This window comes from Tamandua tetradactyla, chromosome 19 (assembly GCF_023851605.1).
Source record: "Tamandua tetradactyla isolate mTamTet1 chromosome 19, mTamTet1.pri, whole genome shotgun sequence".
NCBI lineage: Eukaryota > Metazoa > Chordata > Mammalia > Pilosa > Myrmecophagidae > Tamandua > Tamandua tetradactyla.
The window spans coordinates 71548660-71571239 of record NC_135345.1 but is presented as its reverse complement, the minus strand read 5'-3'; the positions used below and the strand labels follow the sequence as shown (position 1 = coordinate 71571239).

The following is a 22580-nucleotide window of genomic DNA, read 5'->3' as shown; positions in this document are numbered from 1 at the left end:
TTTAATTCCAGATGAATTACATGGCTATGGCACCTGTCCTTAAATGAGTCTTTGTTTTGCATTTAGAAATCTGTAAGGATTATTATATTCTAAATTTTTTTAGAGAAGTTGTTGGTTATATAATTATGCAGAAGTAGAGTTCTCTTATACCTCTCTCTCTCACACACACACACACACACACACACACGCGGTTTTCCCTATTAACATTTTGCATCAGTGTGGTAACTTCGTTATATTCATGTAACATTATTATAATTATGCTATTACCTTTAGCACCGTTTGTACATTAGGGTTTACTTGAGTCGCACAGTTCTATGGGTATTTGTGTGTGTGTGTGTGTGTGTGTGTGTGGTAACATATACAACCTAAAATTTCCTTTTTTAACATACAGTTCAGTGAGGACCAATATATTTTTACCCGGTTCTTTCAAAGAGATGTTTACAATGCTCCAGGAAAGAATTTGAGGAGAATACTTGTCCCACTGTAGGGAGAGGAGTCTAAGTTGCCCGCTTTCTCCTTTTTTATTAGTTGAGATACCCTATAGGTGTAGAAATATTGATGTTCTGTGGACCAAGTAGTGTACTGATACCTTTGTGCCTCTCCACCTTGAAACAATTCTATTTATGCTATCATTAATTAGCAGTATAATGAATACAGAAAATCAGCTGTATTATACTGCTGATTTTATTCATACAGAAATACGAATCCTTTAAAATTTACAGGCAAGGCTTTTTATGAGCTTTTTCTTTAAAGATGGATGGTACTCCAAGTTCTTAGTTTTTTTATGCTTTTAGCTTTTGAATCAATAAAATAACCACAGTTGTGCATCAACTATAGTGACATAAAGGGCTGATTCAGCTGCTATAAAGTTTTAGGAAAGCCAAGATTATGCAAACAAGCCTAAACATGTTATTCCTTCTTGAAACTGCATGGAATATTTTCCTATACTGTTTTTTTTTTTTTTTTTTTTTGCACAGGCAGGCACCAGGAATCGAACCTGGGTCTCTGTCATGGCAGGCAAGAACTCTGCCTGCTGAGCCATGGTGGCCCGCCCCCTATAGTGTTTTAAAGCGACAAAATCCAAGCCACTATATATTAAGAATCAAGATCCATTAATTTTCTTGTGAAATAAAACAATTGATGCTTTTCAACTTTAATTGCATTTTATTTTTATTATCCACACTTGCGTTTTTGAAACACTTTGGTGATCCTAAGGTTGGATACTTAAATATATTATAAAACTTTTTAGAGATCAATGACACAAATGATAATGTACTTTTAGCATAAGCTTCTTGGGTTTGTGATTTAGTAAAAGATATCACTTTGAGAAGGGTTATTCTTTTTCTAGTTTAGTACATGTTCACTGTGATTCTAAAGTAATGGTTTTTTAAATGTCCTTTGGTTTAGTGTGTGGTACTTAGGAAAAATTATTTGAAAAATAAGACATTCAGTTTCTTAAGATTTCATGTTAAACTTCTAATTTTAATAAATGCTGAGAATTATATTAATATGTTAATATAAAGCTTCAAAGCTCTCTTAAGAGTCCTCCTGAATTACTAGGCTTTGATGACTATTGCCAATGACAACTTATTTTTCCAAGCCATTAATTACCAAAAATATTTAGTCAATTTATACCTCCTCTCCATGTTTATTGTACTCTTCAGAAATATAAGCAATATATTTAGTCCAGATCAAATTATTATTGGGCGTTTTCCTTTGGAACAAATATAGATGTAATTTTCCATTTTTCTACTTTTCTGTTTCCAAATAGTCTATGAGTGTTACTTTCATAATAGAAAATACAACACAAAGGGCTATTTTGATAGTTTATTTTGATAATTATATCTTTTTTAAAATGAAGATCTATCAGCAAAATTGTGTTCCTCGTGTATACTGTGGGGAAGTAGAATTCACAATTTGTATGTCTGTTTAGAGATATCTTAATAATATTGAAGGTATCTGACTGTTTGCTATTACTTAGCTTCTATAACTCTATGCAGTTTTTCTCAATTCTGTTCTCTTCAGATTGCTGCACTGTACTTCCAAAATGTCTCTCATATCTGTCACTTAATTAGTCCTGTCTGCTTTAATTTAAACCTTCATCTTTTTTGCCTGTATTATTGCAAAGGATTCCTATCTGGTTTCACTGCCTTTTCAATTCAATTGTTCTATAGCAGGTAGAACAAGTAGTTTACTTTTCTGAAAGGTTGATCTAATTGTATCACACACCCATAAAAATTTTGTTTGGCTGTCTACGTCTGGGATAAAATCTAAATTCCTTAAATACCCAGAACCCATCCTACCTTTCCAGTATCATCTTCCTCCCCTCACTCCCTGTAAGTGATAACCAAGTTTACCTTTAATATTTTTTGGCCTTCCTCACCTTGCTGCTCATAACCTTTTCTCCTGAGATTCTACTCAAACTGAACTTCTGTGAGATCTTTTCTGTCCTCCCTACAAGAGAGCTACATCCTGAAGTCCCATAACATACTGATTAAGTAGTTTATCATTCCAATCGTAATGTGTCTACCTCCACAACTTCAAAGGCAAGCAATATATTCTAATAATTTTAATCTTCCTAGTGAATGCCCATGTTACATTGTTTGATAAATGTGTTAAATGAATAAATAAATGATTACATTTTCTGATTTTATTCCCCAAGTTATCTCTGGGTCCCTCTTTTTTACAATGCACAACAGATTTATGCCTCTAATAGTTCTCCAGCCCCTTCTCCATGCCTTTTCTCCTTTTGGGATCCTGTCAGAAATCTTTGATTCTGTAGACAATCGTGGGTCTTAAATAGAAGTGATTCAGAAAAGTTGAATGGCATATTAAGATGTTTTAAGAAAACTTTATTCTGTATGTTTTTTTTGTGTATATTTAGGTGTGGTGTGATTAAAAATCTAATTCCAAAAGAACTCATTCAGTAGATATTTAAAAAAAATTAAGTACAATAAAATTCTTCAGTATTGCTCAGTCATCTATTTACTTTGAATAATAATCCTCTTCCCCACCTGATAAAAATAATTTCCTAGTAGTTATGTTAGCAGAAGCTATATAAAGCAATGCCTAAGGCTAAAAGGAACATTCTCCTAGTATAAGGTTTCCGATTACAGGTCTATGGACTCCTGCTTTCAGAGAGCTAGGAACCCACTGAAGTGATGTACAATATGTGATGAACCTGGAATATAGAAAGGTTGTAACCTAAGTAGACTTGGTAAATGGTGGAAGTGGAGCCTCAGTTTGGCTCCAGAGGCCCAGCTGCTAATCATTATCCTCTATTGCCTTTTTAGGCAGAACATTTTATGGGTTATGTGACTTTCCTGCAGGGTTTTTGTTTTGTGGTTTAACCAATATTTACTCTTAATATTATCATGTAAAGATTCACTATGAAGCAAATGTAAAAGCATTTTTTTCCTTTTCAAGAATGAATAGTTGAAAAAAATCAGGAAAATATATTATCTGGAATACATAGCTAAACTTAACTACATCAAAATTTAAAACATCAATATAGGAAAATACACTTCAAAAAAAGTTAGAAAAACATACATAGGAAAGCATTAACCTGATTAAACACAAAAACATCCCTACAATCAGTAAGACAAACAACCCACTAGAGAACTGGACAAAAGAAATCCAAGCACCAATACAAATTTAAAGACCTACTCAAACTCACTATGTAACTGGAGAAGTGAAAATAAAGTACAATTTTAAAAAATTAAAACTGTTGTTAGCAATATGATAATTGGTGAAAGATTTAATTCTGCATAGACTGGAACTCAGCAATTCTACTTTGAGAGTTGTTATTTGTTATACAAACTCTTGTACATGTGCAGAGATACAGTCAAAAGTACATTGAAGTAGTGCTTATAAAAGTGAAAAACTGTTCACTAGGGATCATGGTATATTCATTATCGTGTACTACCATGTATCATAGAGCAGCTAAACTGAACTAGATCTTTACTGATATGGAATAATCTTAAAATTGTGATGTTTCTACTCAAGGAAGGCTGCAAAATAAGTACAAAAAATTATTTTTATGTGCATCATAATGTACAAAAACACTGGCTGGAATGATACATACTTCATGTAAACACTGTACCTCCTGGAAATGGGAAAACGTGGTGCTAGATAGAGGGTAAACGAAAGGAATTTTGCATTTATCTGTAACATTTTATAATATTAAAGCATGTTTGAAGTAGAAGTCACAAAATGTTAACATCTGTTAATTGGGGTGGTAGTAAAATTTTCTATACTGCCTGGCAAAATATAATGCTTTTAAAATATCTGAGAAAATATAATCTGGTTTCCTTACCTGAAATATTTTTCTGTCTGACCACTTTGAAATTCTATTTGAATCTAACCAGGTTTTTCTGGATCATCTACTATTGAGTCAGTAGTATTTATTCATTGTGACTACTGAGATGTATATTACACTGATTTTTATATTTCCTTAATTATTTTAATAATGTTACTTTAACACATTAATTTAAAATTCTTTTACTTCACTCCCCCACCAAGGAAAAATGAGCAACTCCAGCCATTCCTCTCCTGTATATCAAATATTTTCTCTCAGATATGTGAATAGTCATTCAAATTATCAAGGCTAGTTTTTATCCTTAAAATCAAATAAGTAATTTTCTAGAGTATGCCGAAAACTTTGTTCATTAAGTAGTTTGAATCTGATAAACAGATAAAATTTATACATACACAAAAATAAAAAAACACATATTTATCTTAACTCTCATTTAATAGATAAGAAACTGTGGCTTAGAGAAATTGACTAATCCAAAAAAGTCAACCAGCTAGTGGGAGGGTTAAGTCATTGGATCAGTATCTGATATTTTCTTCTACTTTATAATTTTCCATAGCTGTCAACAGCCTAAATACGGCCATAAAATTAGCTTTATATTGATGGCTAATACCAGTAATCTATTATATTGGAACTCTTATCCATGAAGGTCTTCAAAATTCAAAGTGAATCTATGAGAACTGTTCATAACACTATGTAATAATTTATTATTCATAAGTATAGTATCCAGCACATCTCAGTGCTTTTTAAAGGTTTGTTAAGTACAAAATTTTGGAGGCTTTACCTATTAAATCCAGCAACTTGTTAGTTCTTTCACTATTAACTCACATCAGACGCAACTTTCATTTTTAATTTTATAAAATAGGATAGTACCAGCTACACAATGAATTAGTATTTAAAGTGTGAGATCTCTGAAGGAATATAAAACAGGCTTAATTTTTTCCAATTTACCAAATGGAAGATTTTTCTTTTTCTTAAACTTTTTTTCCTCACATTATATATATGGCAGCAATGACACACACCACCACTACCTTCAACCTAATTTCATTGTTTTTACCCTGTCCCAGGTTGTCTTCATTTTTTCATGTGCTCAACCAATGCTTCCCTGGTTTCTACTGCCAAATTTAGGATTCTAATTTCTCAAGTATTTTTACGAACATGCCTTGACTTTATTCTCTGTGTTCTTGTAAAACTAACATTAGCTACAATTTACTGAATATCTTAAAAAAAAAAACAAAACTGAGGAACAGAAAGATCAGGTAAATTGCCCAAAGTAAAGGCTACAAAGTTATGGAACTGTGTTAGGAACTGTTAATATAACTAGACTCTGCTCTTAACCACTGTTACATTACTTCTTCAAAGTAGATACAAACAGATGAAGAAAATGAAACTCACAGGCCAAGTAATTAACTCAGAATCACTGGTAAATTAACTACATAGCATAGTTCTTTCCCTACTGTATCAGAAAAGTATAGGATAGGGGTCTGAAGACAGAATGGCTGGGTTGAAGCCCTAATTAACTACTTAATAGGTATATTACTTAGGGAAAGTTACTTTTTTACCACAGTTTCCACATCTTTAACATGGGATAATAATAGAATTTACCAGAGTTCTTGTGAGGAATAAAGAAAAAGTACAGATAAAGGGCTTATAAAAGTACCTTAGCACATACGGTTAGTGTTTTTTTCCAGACTACTTTTTTTTAATACTGTAGGGTGGGGATCACATTTCATTCTTTTTCCATGTGGCTATCCCCCTTATTGCAACACCATTTGTTGATTTTGGGGGGCGGGGGGGGGGGGTAGTTGCACGGGTCGGGAATTGAACCAGGGTCTCCTGCATGGCAGGCAAAAATTTTACCACTGAACTACTCTTGTACCCTGCCCCCCAGACTACTTCTTTTATTTATAAGAATAAGAAAACAAGATGAAATAATTTAGTAAGTATGGTAATCTGAGGAAGCATCTGTAGCTCAGAGGTTGTGAATCAATGGTTTGTATTAAACCACTTTGGGTTCAAATTCTCCTTTAAAAAATTAACATTTCTGTGCTGCAGCTTCCTTATCTGTGAAAGAGAATAGTATCACCTCACAAAGTTATTGTAAGGATTAAATAGAGGTGACATAACTGGCAAGTGTTTGATAAGTATTAACTATTGCTCATCTCAGCATCTTCAGCAGCTAAACAACAGTTTAATGAATAAACGGTGACAGAGACAATATACTTCTTTTATGCTCCCTTTCACTCATTTTCTTCCCTGGCATCTTACTGGTTAGATTCTAAGTATTTTTAAGTTCACCATCTCAACATCCTTCCCCTACTATAAACACTAGAGTAACTATAAGGATAAAATTAACTTTATCACTACTCGAAATTTCCACTTACCTAGTTTTGTAATCATACCATTTTTTCAGCAAACGGAGTATGCAAACCAATAGCAATCACTGCAAGTTATCAGTGCAGAAGGGAAAATGAAATTTTTACCCTATTAGAAAATACATACAATTGATGTGATTAAGGCACATAGCTTCCTTTTTCTTTTAATCAAAGTTCTTCATTGTTTAACTTTCACCACACAAAATGTCTAAAATTCCGGCCCAAGAATTACAAAGGTAAGTAAAAAGAACTACTTTATAGGCTATCTCATAAATAGGATTATTGCCTAAGGTGCATTTTCTTCACCTTATGTGAAAAGTTCAAAAGTGTTTTAAGTTCAATTACCACTCCATAATTAGCTGTGGAATTTTTCTACTTTTACTACTTGCCAGAATATTGGGGGAACTTTTCAATGCCACCTTTCCCCAAGTACCTTTATATCATTCCCCTCAGGACACATAAATTAAGTCATAAACTGAACAAGCTTCCCTGCTAAGAATTTTTAAAATGTAAGATTAAATATTATATTAACACAATCACTTAATAAGTTAAAAAAAATTTATTGACCCACGACTATTGCCAAAAACACTTCAACTAAGCAAAAACTTTATTTAAGCTTAATACTCTTTTTAACTCCTGCTCGAATGCCAGACAATTCACCACTATAACGCTGTTCTTCTCTACGAACTTCACGAACCTGACCTCTTCTGCGAATTTTAGCTCTTCTGAACTTCTCCCGGTGTTTCACTCTGGGATTGCGATCAATCTTCTTTCTCCTAGGTGTAAGTCCTCTATTTTTAGCAATCTGATAGGTAATGGCTCTCTTTGCATTTTGATCTTCAAGAGCTTGTTCTTCAGTGCTATTTTCTTCTTTCTTTCTCTTCAACTTTTCCCTATCTTCTACTTCTTTATAGTATTTCAGTGCCTTCGCTTCATCAAAATCGGAATCATCAGAAAGCTCTGTAGCAGTAGAGACATAAGAAGCCTGTGAAACAGACTTTGGCTTGGCCTTAGTGGGTTTTCCTTTTGGATTCAGTTCTTTCTTTCCCGCATCACCATCAAGTGTGAGCAGATAACGAATCTCGGAGGACAGTTTCTGATCCACAACTGATAGTTCGTTGATCAAATTTCTGTAGGTAACAAGCCTCTCTATGACAGGATGTCCATGAGCAGGGACTCTCCTAGCTTTCAGGATCAAATAAAAGCTAATGTTGGAGCAGTAGTTCAAATACAGATTGTACTTGGTCCTCAGGTATTGACTCCCTTTTCCAGGTGGAATAATTCCCTGCTCTGCCAATTGTAGCAATGGCTCCAGCTCATCCTTCAACTCCGTCAACTTGACTTTCAGGTCGTCTATCAACTCCAAGAGCTCCGGTGATTCCTTCCGCAGCATCTTCAGCTTCTCCTTCACTGAAACTTTCGCCAAATCCTTCACGACTCGTGTCTCGGCCTCATCTATTCGTGGCGCCGGCTTTGCAAAGGCCTCCACCCAGGAGACCCCAAAATCATCCTCTTGCAGGGCTTGCGCGAGGCGCCGCTGGATGAGCTGTGCCTCCTCCTCCTCCTCTCTTTCCTCCTCCTCTACCTCTTGTTGTGTCTGCCGGCCTCGAGACTTGGGACCATAGTCCGTGTCATAGTATAGTTTTTTCCTCTGACCCCATGACAAACTGGGATCCACAGAGATCTCAGTCTCGCTCTGCACGGAACTCCCACCATCATCACCATCATCACCATCGCTATCTTCCTCATCCTCCATACTAGCTCCATCTTCATCATCATCCTCAGCGATATCTAGGCCTAGTACTTCCTCCTCTTCGTCACCATTCTCCTCATCCCCACTCTCTACTTCGCTCCAGCCTTTAGTCAACGCGGCCCGGAATCGTGCCTCATGGAAATCATCTACCTTATCTTGATAGTAGCTGGAGTCTCCTGGTGACGGTGGCAATTCAAAACCATCTTCATTTTCATCCGCCGGGTTGCGTTCTGCTTTGGCTCGCAATGCTGCCCATTTGGACGCTCCGCGCCGCCGGGATCTCCCCACCATGGCTCCTACGCGATCTCAAGATTCTACACCGAAGCTGAGTTTCAGCCACTTCTGCCCTTGACGCAGGTACCGCGCACTCTCGAACCACTCGGCTTTAAACAGCAAGACGCTCGCCAACCACGCGAGTTCGCAACGCTCGGGTAGGGAACAGGAGTTTCCGTTTCCTTCCGGCTCCCAAGATGCTCTCGGCGAGGGGTGTGAACAAAGACTTCCGTTCGATCTCGTAGGCCTAATGACGTTAATGACCCCTCCCTTTTTGGTGTGCCCTTTAACCCCAATTGCTTCCGGTGAATAAAAATCTTCCCGTGTAGAAACAATCGGTGTAGGAAGTTCTGTTCCGTGTATCCCTTTCCGGAGATGTTTGTTCTTACTCTCGCGAGCTTGGAATGGCTGGGGTGGTGGGATGGTGACCGAACGGCGAGTCTAGATCCGGACGCCATTAGGGGGCGCTCTACCTCTATGCCTGAGAGGCCCTGGGTCGCCCTGCTGGGCCGGCGAACTATTACTGCGCACGTAGTGGGCGGTTCTGAACGTCAGCTGTGTGCTGTGGCGTATAATTCCCCTCTTTACTGAATTTGTTGTATTTCCTGTCTGTTAGTCTTGAAGTTTAACACCGTTTTTCTGTTTCCCCTCCTACATCCCCACATCCCCACGACTTACATGTTTCTGAGCGTCATGGCCGGAGGCGGCGTCTGCCTTTGGGCGGTTAGCGCAGCTCCATCTCCCTGCGTGCAGGGCACGGTGACTCCACAGGACTTGGAATTCCTAGGTGTCCCCGAAGGGTAGCGGCGTGGTGGGCTGCTTGTGTCGATTCCTTACAAGAGAAACCGCCGTGTTTCTCTTTGTTCAGCGGAAATCATTCTTGAAGATGTTTGGTAAATAACACATCTTAATCTTAGAGACGAGTCCTCTCTTCTTAAGCATTTGTTAAACACCAACCACAGACGCCAGGCAGCGTATTAGACTCCGAGAGAACACTGGTGAACAAAAGCAGACGCTCTTCCCGCCCTCCTGGAACTTGCTATCAAATGCGGGAGACACATTAGTCAAGTAATCACACCTAAGGTCAAATTATGTTTGGGGTAAGTACTGTAGATGCACGCACACACCTGTCGTGCGTTAACCAGCCTTGAGTAGCTGAAAACACCCCACACCGCTGGATTGTGCAAGCCATCTCCCTTATCTAGAAAGGATTTAGTGCTCCACCCCAACCTAGAGGAACTTCCACTGTATTCAAGAAACAGTAAGCAGCTCCTCTTTGAGTTCTTCCTTAACCCCCTTAATTGACTTTTCCTTAGTTCTTGCACCTGAGTGCCTGGAACAGAGTATTAAATGAGTTAGTATTAAAATTACACTATTTCATCACCTATCTCAGGTGCTACATAAAACTGAGTGAGTTAATGATGCACAAGGCGGTAAACATCCCTACTGGACATAACCTCAGAGGAATGGATTTCAAGAATCATTAATTCCAACTACTTTCGATTTATGTTTCTGGAAACAGACTTGGGGGGATCACATTAACGAATCTGGTACTGAAATCATGGAAATGGATCACCAGACTTCCACATTCAGCCCTTATCAGCCCTTTGCCTCTAATGTGACAGTTTCCAGAGGGAAGGTTTTGCTGGGTGGATGAAGAAAGTCAGGAATAAAGATTAAGCATTTGAGGAAGTTGAGGGGAAGAGGAGCAGAATGGTAGAAGTAAGGAAAAAATTAGTCAAAGGTGTGTTTAGAAGTATAACTCGTGCTGGAAGTATGAAATGACTGCCCTATAATAAAAGAGTAATTTAAGGTAAAAGTTTTCAGACATTATACATGATAGGTTCATAGAATTTTGACAAATGTAGGTAATCGGAAGCTGAATTTTTGGTATTTTGCTAAAATTGGTGACAATTTCTTTGCAGAAAGTATAGCATCATTAGATTAAGAAAATAATGAAAAATCTTAGAAAAAATTATATATGTGAACTTAATATTTTCAGAGTGCTTAAGCTAAGCATTTTTAAAGGCTTCACAAGATATTTAGAAAATACAGTTAATGAATAAAAACAGTGTGGGCAAATTTTATGTTCTGATGCTAAGCAAGAAATTAATTTTGAATGTAATTTTAATTGATTTCTTCATTGAGCAGAATTAGCTGCTTACCCTCTGTAGCAGAGTGATGTATGCTGTGGTAGATCCAAAGGTGAATTAGCCTAAGTGTCTCCGCTCTTGAAGCATATAACCAGACAGAAAAGAGAAGATATGTATACAGATTACTATAATACAAGGAGATATGTGACATAAACCTGGTGCTGTGAGAGGTCAGAGGGATTAGAGATTACTTCTGTAATGTTATGCTGGGAATATTTCTGGAAGAATATTACATTTAAACTGGGAATGTAATTATCTTTGCTTTAAATGTATTAAATTTTCTTTAAATATAAATAGTAGTTCTTATTTAGGGATAAAACAAGTACCAATTGTTCTGTTCATTTAATTGCAAGTAACTTGAGAATTTATAGTCATACATCAGGACCAATATGTATATATTATAGGTAAATTAGAATAATATTTTAGATATTTAAATGTGAATAATCACATTACTCAAACTCTATTTTATTAGTTTATACTAAACACTGCATTTCCTATCTGTTCAGAATAGAGTTACAAATCCAGTGCATTTCAGAGAATGTTGTATTCTAACATTCTGAGATCTTGATGAAGAACACAACAATTCAGAAGTCAATTCTTCAGTTCCAGCAACTACCATATATCCTTTCATAACAATGTTAGAATTGTTTACCACATAGGTAAGGAAAATTCTTTTCTTGAAACTTTATATTGCTGAAAAGATACTAGATTGACAGCTTTATGCCAATTAAAAAGAAAAACACTTAATCTGCAAAGAAAATGAACAAATATTGAATAATACTTTACATTTAACTATTATATTTAACTATTATATTTAACTATTATAATTTATTCATCAACTTGATTCTTTATTACTTTATTGTTATGCCTGACTCAGGAATTAGTAATCTAAACATAGTGACAACCACCAGGTTCTTTTTTAGAATACCTTTTTTTATTCCCTCACTCTAAACCATTTAGGGGATTTTCTTAATGTGGAAGGTGGGACTGTAGGTGATATTAGGATGCTTCCTTCGGGACATGTGTTGTGAAATGTTTAAAGTATTCAACCGCTAGATAGCTTACTCTGATCTGTATTGCTTCCTGGACTATTGCAGCAATAATAATAAGCACTTGACATTCAACCCTATGAAAAAGGAACTATATTAATCTCCTATTTAGAGATGAGGAAACAGTGATACAGAGAATTAAATGAGATCATAAGACTAGTCGGGTAGAACTGGATTTGAGCCCAGACAGTCTGGCTCCAAAGCCCATGCAGTACAATAACTTAACTGCTGTACAATACTGGCTTTCAGTATTCTCTTAGTAGCATTTCTCATTCCCAGTCTCTGTGGTATATTTGATCCAGCTGAAGCAGATACATTTTATTAGAATACCATTTCCATCTCTCCATTCCCTGGTTCACAAACTTCCAGTGATTCTGTTACTGTCAACATAAAGTTCACAACAAACATGGCTGACCCATAGTCTTGCCCCAATCTTTCCAGCCATACTTTCATTGCTCCCCTACTAAAACCTTCCATTCTAGTCCAAGTTACTCCCTTTGTTTACAATAGAAAAATATTGTTTACTGGTTTATTTTTCCAAATGAGCAATAGGCTACTTATAAATAAGCAGATCTCCAATCAAAACAGTAATCCTATCCTTGACATCTAAATGAAAAAAAAAATCATTAAGGCTCATTTGATCTGTTAGTTTAAAACAAACTTTCTGAAATAGGGACAGGTTCATTTTACTTTTGTCCTCCCCAAACAGGAGCGCCAAATTGTCAAAGAATACTTAATATTTAGTAAAATGGTAAGGAATGTAAAAATTAAGGAGGGGAATGTTTTTAAAAGGAAATCTTTGGAAATTAGTTTACTGCAAGTAAAACATACTAAACAGTGAGTGCACACTCCTGATAGACATAAATACTAATAGCTAATAGTTACTCCAGAAATAGCAGAGCTCTAAATAATGGATAGTAAATAAATTAAAGGTTCTTCAGATACAAAGAAGAAAACAAAACCAATTAAAGAATGAAATAACCATCTCAATCAACATAACACAAACAGGAGGGATGAAGTCAACAAAACCAGGCACAAGTTTTTCCCTAATGTTTTCATCAGGGTTTTTTTTTTTTAAGCTTGCATACATAGATTTATTACAATAATTCTTCGCCATTTTAAATATTAATATTTTACCCTTTAAAAAGAGGGATTGGGAAGAGAGATAATGACAAATACTTTTTGGAATTTACTGCCAGGTCCATTTACACCAAACCAATGACAACCCATCTGTACAACTAGAAGAGGCACCCACATTTGCTTTCCTCAATTCCCTCCCTTTAATACCTACGCAACCGCAGGAAGTACAGTTTGGGGGAAATGATCAACTTTGTGAAAGCTCTCCTAGTTTTACATTCCTTATTTTACATCTGAAACACGAAATGGCCTTTTTTAAAAAAATAAAAATCATTGTGAAAAAGACAAAAGGTAAGATCTGTACAATGGTTAACAGTCAACAATGGAATATTTGCCAGAGTGACAGTGTTCTGTTACGGTAATGTTTTGCAGGTGTGTCCATATTTTCTGCCATGGGACTGTAGCAAAGGAAATTTGAAAAGGAAATGTAAAAAAAAAAGTTCTGTTCATCAGGTATGTTTCAAGTCATGATTGAGCAGAAGATGTGCTCAAAGGCAAAGGCAAACACTGATCACATTATTTGTTCGAAAACTTCAATGTTAAAGGAGTCCTTTGTAAGAAAATCATGTATAAAATATATCACTGTATGAACTTCAAAAACTGGTTGTACAAAAAGTTTTTAAAATGTAAATTAGATAACTTAAAGTGCCTTTTCCAGCAGGGCTGGGCATTACACTGTCCTCAGTGAGTTGTTATTATTGCAAATTTTACTGTAACTTGGATTGTTTTTTCCTTGGTCACATTTTAGCCAGCTGTTGTGTGGACCCATATGTGGCTTCTTTGGACCCCAAGCACATTTTGTACGGCTTGGGTCAAGATTAGGGTCACAGAAGGCAAGGTGGTGGACGTGGACTGCTCTGACTTCTTGGCTTCTGAACCCCTTCAAGCCTGCCTGAACAACTTTGTTGAAAGGTCCACATCCTTGAGCCCCCAGCCTTGGGTGGAAACATCCAAGCCACCTACTTGGACAAGATCACCTTTTTAAATACAAGTGATGCCAAACACATAAGTTTCTCCAGAAGCCAGGGTTTTTGTTTGTTTGGCTTTTAAGATCCCACTTTCAGACACAGGCAAAATCTGCTAGTTTGCTTAGGTTACTTAATATGATAATTTCATTAGTTCAACTTGCTTACCCTTGTCAGGGTTGGAGTAGGAATTGAAAAGCAGAACAACAAGCTTGACATGTCTTTTCAAAGTTTCCCATGAATCTCAGAAACATATCAAAACGTCCAGATAAAGGAATATATTTATCTTTTCATCGTTGGATGATTCAGAAAGTGAATCGTTTTTGATCCAGGAAGCTGAAAGGAAACAAGCTTCTTCATGGAATTCAAGAGAAAGGACAAGGATCCAGATTCTCAGTTAATTTTGATGGCCAGCTCCTTGGCATCCAATTCCTAGTACCCCATAAACTGGATCTTGCTGAGCGTCTGCTGTATATAAGCATGCCTCCGTATGGAATCCTCCTCTGGCCTTTGTGCTTTTTATAGAGGTGCAACAGGTCTAGTACTAGTCAACCCAGTAGGTGGGGTTGACTAGATGATAGCTGCAATATATCTCCTTAAAATCAGTGATGCGCCCTCTAGCCTTGGCGTTGGCTATGACAACCTCATTCAGGGCTTCTCTGGGCAGAGTCCATCCCTCTTCCAGGGGCCTGCCCATCAGCAGCTGAATCCAAATATTTTGCAGTAAGAAACTCCCATTCCAAAACTTTCTCTAGCGGGGCTGAAACCTAAAAGAAGGAGGAATTTCCAGCTGAAGACCTTCTTTATGAATCTCAGTATTATTACTGTATTTGCTCATCAGGACAATTTCTCGGTGGAGCTGTATTGTGCGATGGCAAACTTCAGATATTTTACCGCTAAGCATAACTGAGAAATCGATACTGGTAGGGTGGGGTTTTGGTGACATGTAATGTGATGGCTCAGTGAATCTTACTGTTGGAGATCTCTAATGTAACCCTTTTTGTTTTTTCATAATTCTCATTAAAAAGCTACTGCATCTATAGGCGGCCACGGTGCATGTCTGCACGATTTTCTGGGCAGTCATGACTCCCAGGCAGAGAAAGTTCCGGTCGTGCGGCCAGAGGGCGCCGCGGGCCGGCTTGTTTCAGCTCTGAGGCGCGCGCGGGCAGGACGAGCCGCGAGCCCAGCACGAAGTCCAGCATGAGCCTAGTAGCACGCTGAGCCAGGCGCATCCACCGGGCGCGGCCCCTCCACCCGCTGGGCCGCCGCACCCTCTGCAACTGTGCGTGCCCTCAGCCTGCTGCCCCCAGTCTGTAGAGGCCAGCCGGCCCAAGCACAGAGCCCACTGCGGACCGGTAGCCACACACAGGCTGCGTGCCGGCGCTTTGTTTCTCGCGCCGGTGCCGAAGTCCGTATCTTTAAGAGGGAACCATGCCTTGCGCTGCCATGCTCTGCTCCCGCCCTGGTCCTGGTCCTCTTCGGGGCCGCAGCCGCCACTGCGGTTGCACATTCTCCGGCTTTGTTCGCCAGTGCAACAACTCTATTACTCTTTATTCTCCAAACATTGCTTTGCAATTTCTTCCTCCATCTCTTTGCTCATCTTTTCAGTACACAAGTACCTATGCCAGAAATCTACAAATCATTATAGATATCATCTTGGCTAACAAGTCTTGTCATTTCTACAAATTTGATTTTAATCTATCCCTTTCTCTTCATTCTCCCTGCCCTTCATCAAATTCTCTCCTGGACCATTGCACAAGACTCCTAAATAGTTATTTCCTTCTCTCTAGTCTTCCCCAACTTTTCCTTAAACCAATCTACATTTTGCAAAAAAGAAATGCAAACATGATAATGTTGGATAATGCCAAGTGTTGGGGGTATGTGAAGAAATGGGAACCATTGTGTCTAGCTAGTAACCGTCATTACTAATGAGAGTATAGTTTTGTGCAACCATTTGGTATAGGCAAATTAAGCATAATTCTGGACACAGGCAAATTAAGAACGTCCTGGTATAGGAAAGTTAAGCATAATCAATAACTCAGCAGTTTTGCTCCCGGCTATGTATCCCAAAGAAATTCTCACATGGTGCCTGTATGAGAATGCTTGGGAGAGTTATTTTTGGTCATAGGAAATTGCACACAACTTGGATGCCCATCCCTGGAGGAGCACATTAATAAAATGTAAGGGATGAACAGCATGGAATGTAGGAGCATGTGGTAAATATACATCTTGATTTGTCCAGGACAGTCTGGCGTTATTCTAAATGTAATTATTAATAGCATCCCCTTTTGCTCTGGAGTCCTGAATTAGATGATAAATTATATGGTCGTTTTAATTATGTAGTAATTAGAAACAGCAGATTATATATCCACATAGCCACATGCATAGATCTGAAGAACATTGTGCTGAAGGAAAAGATTAAGAAGTATAATGAGATATGTAATGCAGTACCATTCACATAAATTAAAAACTTATGCATATAATACAACAACATGCATTTTGGAACATTTACAAAGTAAGATATATTAAATATGAAAGACCAGTTGCTGGTGGAGAGGAGAGGGGAATGGGTTAAAGTTAGTTGTTTGGAAGGAATAAGAGAGAAGGCTTGCATGGACGGATAATGATCATGTTCCAGGAACTAGGTTGCTTCCCAACATCTAGAGGATCAAGCTCTTATTCCTAATGAATTATTTATTAGGTCCATCATGACTTGACCCCTGCATATATCTCAAATTTCATCTCTTAACACATTCTCACTCCCACTATCTGAAGTAGCCAGGCCAAAAAATATAGTTACTTGTACAAACAGTACTCTTGCCTGCCTCCTTTCCTTCACGCATGTTGTTTCTTCTATGCTTTCTCTTTCAAAATAACTCATTCGTCCTTTAAGACTAATTTTAAATGTCTCTCATATATAACTTCTTTTGCATTCCCATAATGTTTCATGCACATCTCTTTTACACTTACTACTTCCCCTCCACTGAGTCACTGTCCCCTCCCCACAATAAGGCCTGGTCCACATAGTCACTTTTTAAATCCAGATCAGTACTTTAGTGAAGATTATAAAGTATATACATCTTATCTCTTCAACTGGGCGGTATTCTTTTTAAATATAGAGACAAAGTTATGTTATTCGTAAATCCCCACATTACTTAGTGTTCTGTTATATAGGGAAAAGGTATTCAATAACAATTTGTTTATTGAAGGCTCCTTTTCAGACTATCCATTCATTTCTTGTATGGGTGAGAATGAAGGGTTTGCAAAAGAGCCCAAGTCTCAGACTATCCATTCATTTCTTGTATGGGTGAGAATGAAGGGTTTGCAAAAGAGCCCAAGTCTTTTGATTGCTGGAACAATAACAAACTGGAAATCTCATTATAAATTGATATCAGTTTTAAAACATTTTCCTGAAATTTCTGTTTAAGGGACATCAATCCTAGCTGGTTATATTTAAACATCAAAAACATGGAAAAATTAGTTTATTAATTTATGCCATTTTAAGAGATTACATTTGAATAGCTGTGTGTAGATTATCTGGTTTGTTAGCCAGAGACCATCAAAATGTTGATTCTGTTAATTGTGCAAAAATAGTATATCTATGAATATGTACATCACTTCATTCCTTCCTGAATTGTACTGATCTAGTGGACAGTGACCTTTTCATACAGGGTCTTTCTCAAATTAAAGATGAGTCCACAGGCACGTTCAAACGGAAAGTCCAAGAGTTATGACTTCCAACATAGCCACTAGATTATATAATAGTCTTTTCTGGGGCAGGCAGGGTGGAAGGAACAAAGATGTAGCCAATCTAGATAAACACTGTGTCTGCACTCCGTGTCAGCATTGTGAACAGCAGCCTTTAACAATGTGCAGTGTCTTTGTACTAGTGTCATCAACACAAGTTTTTAAAAAGTAAATCAACCTTAAAACATTTTTTTATTGTATAATATAACATATATACAAAGCAAAGAAAGAAAAAAGCAATAATTTTCAAAGCACTCTTTAACAAGTAGTTAAGGACAGATCCCAGAGTTTGTCATGGGCTACTGTACCATCCACTCAGATTTTTCCTTCTAGCTGCTCCAGAATATAGAAAGCTAGAAGGAATAAATATTTTTTTTTATCGTCACAATCGACATTTTTTTTCTTTTTTGTGAAAATTAACATACGTATATATAAAAAGCCATAAATTTCAAAGCACACAGCACAATCTGTTGTAGAACAGATTTCAAAGTTTGGTATGGGTTACAATTAAAGTAACCAATTTTTAAAAGATGGAATATTTAATATGTGGTTTTTGTAAGCTTATGTTAATAGTTGAATGCATATTTACTTTTTATCCCGGAAATTACAGACGATGTTGGAATAACTGAAGATGTCAAATAGAAATAGCTTTATTTATGCTCAGAGAAGTAATAGTAAATTTAGTAATTTGATATGAGTAAAAATGGGGAAATGTATTCTTGGTGTTAATAGCTATCAATTTATTATGATGATTTAATATAACTTCAGAAACTCCCTGAACTATTTTGAAGAGCAAAAAATAGAGAAGGATTATTTTTAGGTATAAGAAAGAAAAATGGAATAGTTGAGGTATAGTTGCCATCTGCTTTCATTTCTTTCAGAAACCACTTACTCTGAGGCCATGTTATAGTTTCTTTTTGCAAATAAAGTCTATATCCATTTAAAGTAACAGAAGTCCTAAAAGTGATTCGAAAGTAAAATATGTAACTTTTATTGGAATATGGGATAAATATATGAACCTTTCTAAGCTTTTAATAATAAAAGATTTGATGGTAGCCTTAACTGCAAAATGAAGATTTTACTCTGATGAAATTGTGACACTGCTTTCCCTTCCAAACTTGATCCAACTAAAAACTGTGTAATAATTTTTAAACACTATTTTAATCACTTTTTATTTTTTTGTCATGAGGAACCTTGTAGATATAATTATTTATATAGTAACTATTGATATATTTGATCAAATGATAATTGTATTTTTTGATAGTAAAGGTCTTTTGAAACACAGCTCATATAGAATTTTTCTTTGGTTATTCTTCATTCTCTGTAGAATAAAGTCTTGATCTCTTAATCTGATATTCAGAGCTTGCCTTAACTGGCCCTAATTTATTATTTTTTTTATTTTTCCTAATTTATTTTTTATAACTGCTTTCCTACTACTTTCTTCCATATATTCTACATTCTGGCCAAACTGAAATACTCACTTTCTTAGTATCTTTTTGTAATTTCTTTCCCTGGACCTTTTCTTAGATTGTCCCACATCTCAATTCTTACATGTCCTTCAAGGCCCAACTGAAATTATATCTTCTCTAGGCTCTCCGCTCTGTTACACTTCCTTCCATTAATGTCTAATAGCCCTTTAACTCTTCCTATCTTGGTACTTCTAAATATTTTCTTCATTGTGTTAAGACTGTTTATGAACCTCTTAACTTTTCTGCAAAGTAAATGACCGTATTTTACCATATATCATTCATTGTTGTAACTCTTACAATGTCTAATGCAGTTACTTATACATAATAAAATTTTGATAAATAGTTGATCAAAGATTGAGATCTATATGAATTCCTTTAGATTTCAATAAGGTTTTAGAAGTTATTTAAAACAACCTAAATATTTAATAAGCTATTGCAAATGTGACATTAAGCTTTTTCTATTTTTGGCATTAAGAAATAATTTAGATTTTATGCTAAGAGCAAAAGGGAGCCAATGGAGGAATTTAAACAGGGAAAGATTGGAAAATTGATGGAAGGAAGCAAGACTACTGGTAGAGATCAGGTGTAAGGATGTTACTGTTATCTAGGTGATAAATTTTAGTGCCTAAGGTAGGGTCCTGGGAGTAAGGATATAACAAGTAGACAGATTCAAGAGCTGTTCAGGATTAAGACATGATATTAAAGTGATTTAGTATGAGCAGTTAAGCATTCTGATTAAGTATGAGGGATGAGGAATTTCCATGGCTTCCAGGTTTTCTTGGACAACCGAGTAGATAATGGTACCTGCTAGTAAAATAGAAGACTCCAGAGGAAAGGTTTTGCAGAGGGCAGGAAACAGGGGAAGATAATTTTTGGACATTTTGCATTTGAAGTGTCTGTGAAGATGCTTAAGAGTCTAGATGTCTTTGAGATGGTCAGTCATGTAGGTCTGAAGCTTGGAAGAAAAATTTGAACTAGAGAGAGGGCTCTGGGGTCTTCCAAATTATGTTGGAACATCAGACCACATGTGATATTTAACTAAAAACAAAGTATCAAAATAAAGTTCAGGATTTTTTTTTTTACGTAAGTAAACCAGAAACAGGCCAGAAGTGTGTACTTCTTGCTTGCCACTCAATTTAGGACTATCTCCAAGTGTCCAGTTAAAAAGGCATGTATCAATAAATGTAAGCTTTAGGTGATTAAATATGTAATTTAAACCTTTTATATTTCAGACCTGTACAATTACTTGATGAAACTAAACCATGAAAAATTACTGACAAAAAATAGGTCTGAATAATGCCTCCATGTATACTTGTCTCACATTTTTTATCATGTCTGATAGTTTTAAAACTTGTTTGGACTTTCTCTACTTGTTATTGTTAACGTTTAATATTTTGAGAGGTACTTCTTATGTACCTCTTAAATTACTGTTATTTAAGTGATAAATTTTAGTGCCTAAGGTAGGGTCCTAGGAATAAGGATATAACAAGCACTGTACTAGGTGGTTTAAATTATTAATTTATTTAATTCTCACAATATATCTATGAGAAAGGTGCCATTATTATTTTCTTTTCACAGATGAGGCTCAGAAATATAAAGTAATTTGTCCAAGATTATATAACTAGTGATTAAACCCATGTCTATCTCATTCTGAAGTTGGCTCTCTGAAACATTGTCTTCTACTATTTCCTAGTCTATATTTTATCATCAATGTGAAACTTCTAAGGCCCAGAGGCATGCATTTCTGCTTCAATGTCAACAAACATACTTGAACTCTCAGGTTTATAGATAAGGTTTTTCCGAGACATAGTACCAATATAATGACAGAACAATAAGAGAATGAGGGGGCATCAGCAATACAGCATCTTTTCAGTTTTGTTCCGGTACCTGGGAAAGCATGAATGTAGTAGGGACATTCAGAGTAGGAACTAAACATGAGATTGGTATGTTGTTCCTTCACTGATACATTTTGGACAAATTTATTCTTTATTTTCTTCTATGATTTTGAGAAAATTGTTAATTCACTATAAATTACTTATTTCCTTTCAGTTTAGTTTTGTCTACACTAATTGCCATTACAGTATTCACACTATAATTGTAAACTACCACAATTAATAGTTCTATTATACAATATTTGAAATAACAGTGAACACATTACTTTCATGTTTTCCTTTAGAAAAATGTAAACCACTAATAATATTCTGATATTATGTTTGAAAACTTTTTTCCTGTTGCTAAAGATCTGGACTGGATGAAGGGATTCATTAATCAAATATAATATTGCCTAACTATCTATGTAAAATCACTACTCTATAACCACATTATATAATAATGACAAACTTATTAGCTATGTAAAATGTGTTAATTTTGCACAATATACAGCACTTTGTAATATGCTTAAGGTCTTAAGGTTTTGAAACATACAAAATATATCGTCTCTATTCTCATACTGCCATACTGAACTTTCATTTCGAATGGTCCTGTTTTCTTTCAACTCCAAATTGTCAGTGGTGTTCTTTTCTCTGCCCAGGCCACATTTACCCCTTCTATGCCTGACTTCTACTCATTTTCAGTCTCAGTTTAGATATTTTAGTTCCTCTGGGTATCTTTCTTGGACGCCGTCCTGCCTCGTGCTCCTATGGCACACTCTACTTACTCATCTTATATCATCATTCTCCACGAGACTGTGAATCCATCTGGTCAAAGGTCATACCTATGTCGTTCGCTTGTATCACTGCCATGTAGAGTAAATGCCAAGAGGTATTTGTGAAAAAAAAAGAATCAGTGAGTGAACAATAAGTGCCAGGTAAGCAGCATTACTTAGCCTCACAGGCCACATATATATATATTTGCTATGATGGGACTTTTATTTAAGTGGGTCTTAAAGAGAATTTGTTTTAAAGTAAAAATACATAGTTGTCCTAATTATATAAAGAAATTATGAACCAAAAAGAAAACTGTATTAGTTTCCTACTTCTGCTGAAACAAATTAACACAAACTTTGTTACTCTAGTAAATGATTGCCACAAACCACAAAATGACATAAATTTACTATCTTACATTTCTATAAGGTTAGAAGCCCTCTGCTTCCAGAGGCTGCCAGTATTTCTTACTTGTGGACTCTTTCCCCTTCATCTTCAAAGCCAGCAGAACAACATCTTCAAAACTCTGCCTGACTCTGACAATGACTCTCTTGCTTTCCTCTTTTACTGAAAAAGACCTTTGTGATCACATTGGGCCCACCCAATACTCCAAAATAACCTCCCCAACCCAAAGTCAGATGATTAGCAACCTTAATTCCCCCTTGCCATGTAACATAACGTATTTACAAATTCCAGGGATTGGGT

The 22580-nt window shown here is 36.3% G+C and overlaps 1 protein-coding gene and 1 pseudogene across 1 annotated transcript; both read right to left on the bottom strand.

The window, feature by feature from the left end:
• Positions 1-6104: 6104 nt before the first annotated feature.
• UTP3 (UTP3 small subunit processome component) lies at positions 6105-9007 on the bottom strand. Its single transcript, XM_077137057.1, has one exon. The coding sequence runs from the start codon at positions 8729-8731 to the stop codon at positions 7295-7297; it is 1437 nt and encodes a 478-aa protein (XP_076993172.1). The 5' UTR covers positions 8732-9007; the 3' UTR covers positions 6105-7294.
• Positions 9008-14033: 5026 nt separating this feature from the next.
• Positions 14034-15527, bottom strand: LOC143663424 (chondroitin sulfate synthase 1 pseudogene; annotated as a pseudogene).
• Positions 15528-22580: the final 7053 nt, after the last annotated feature.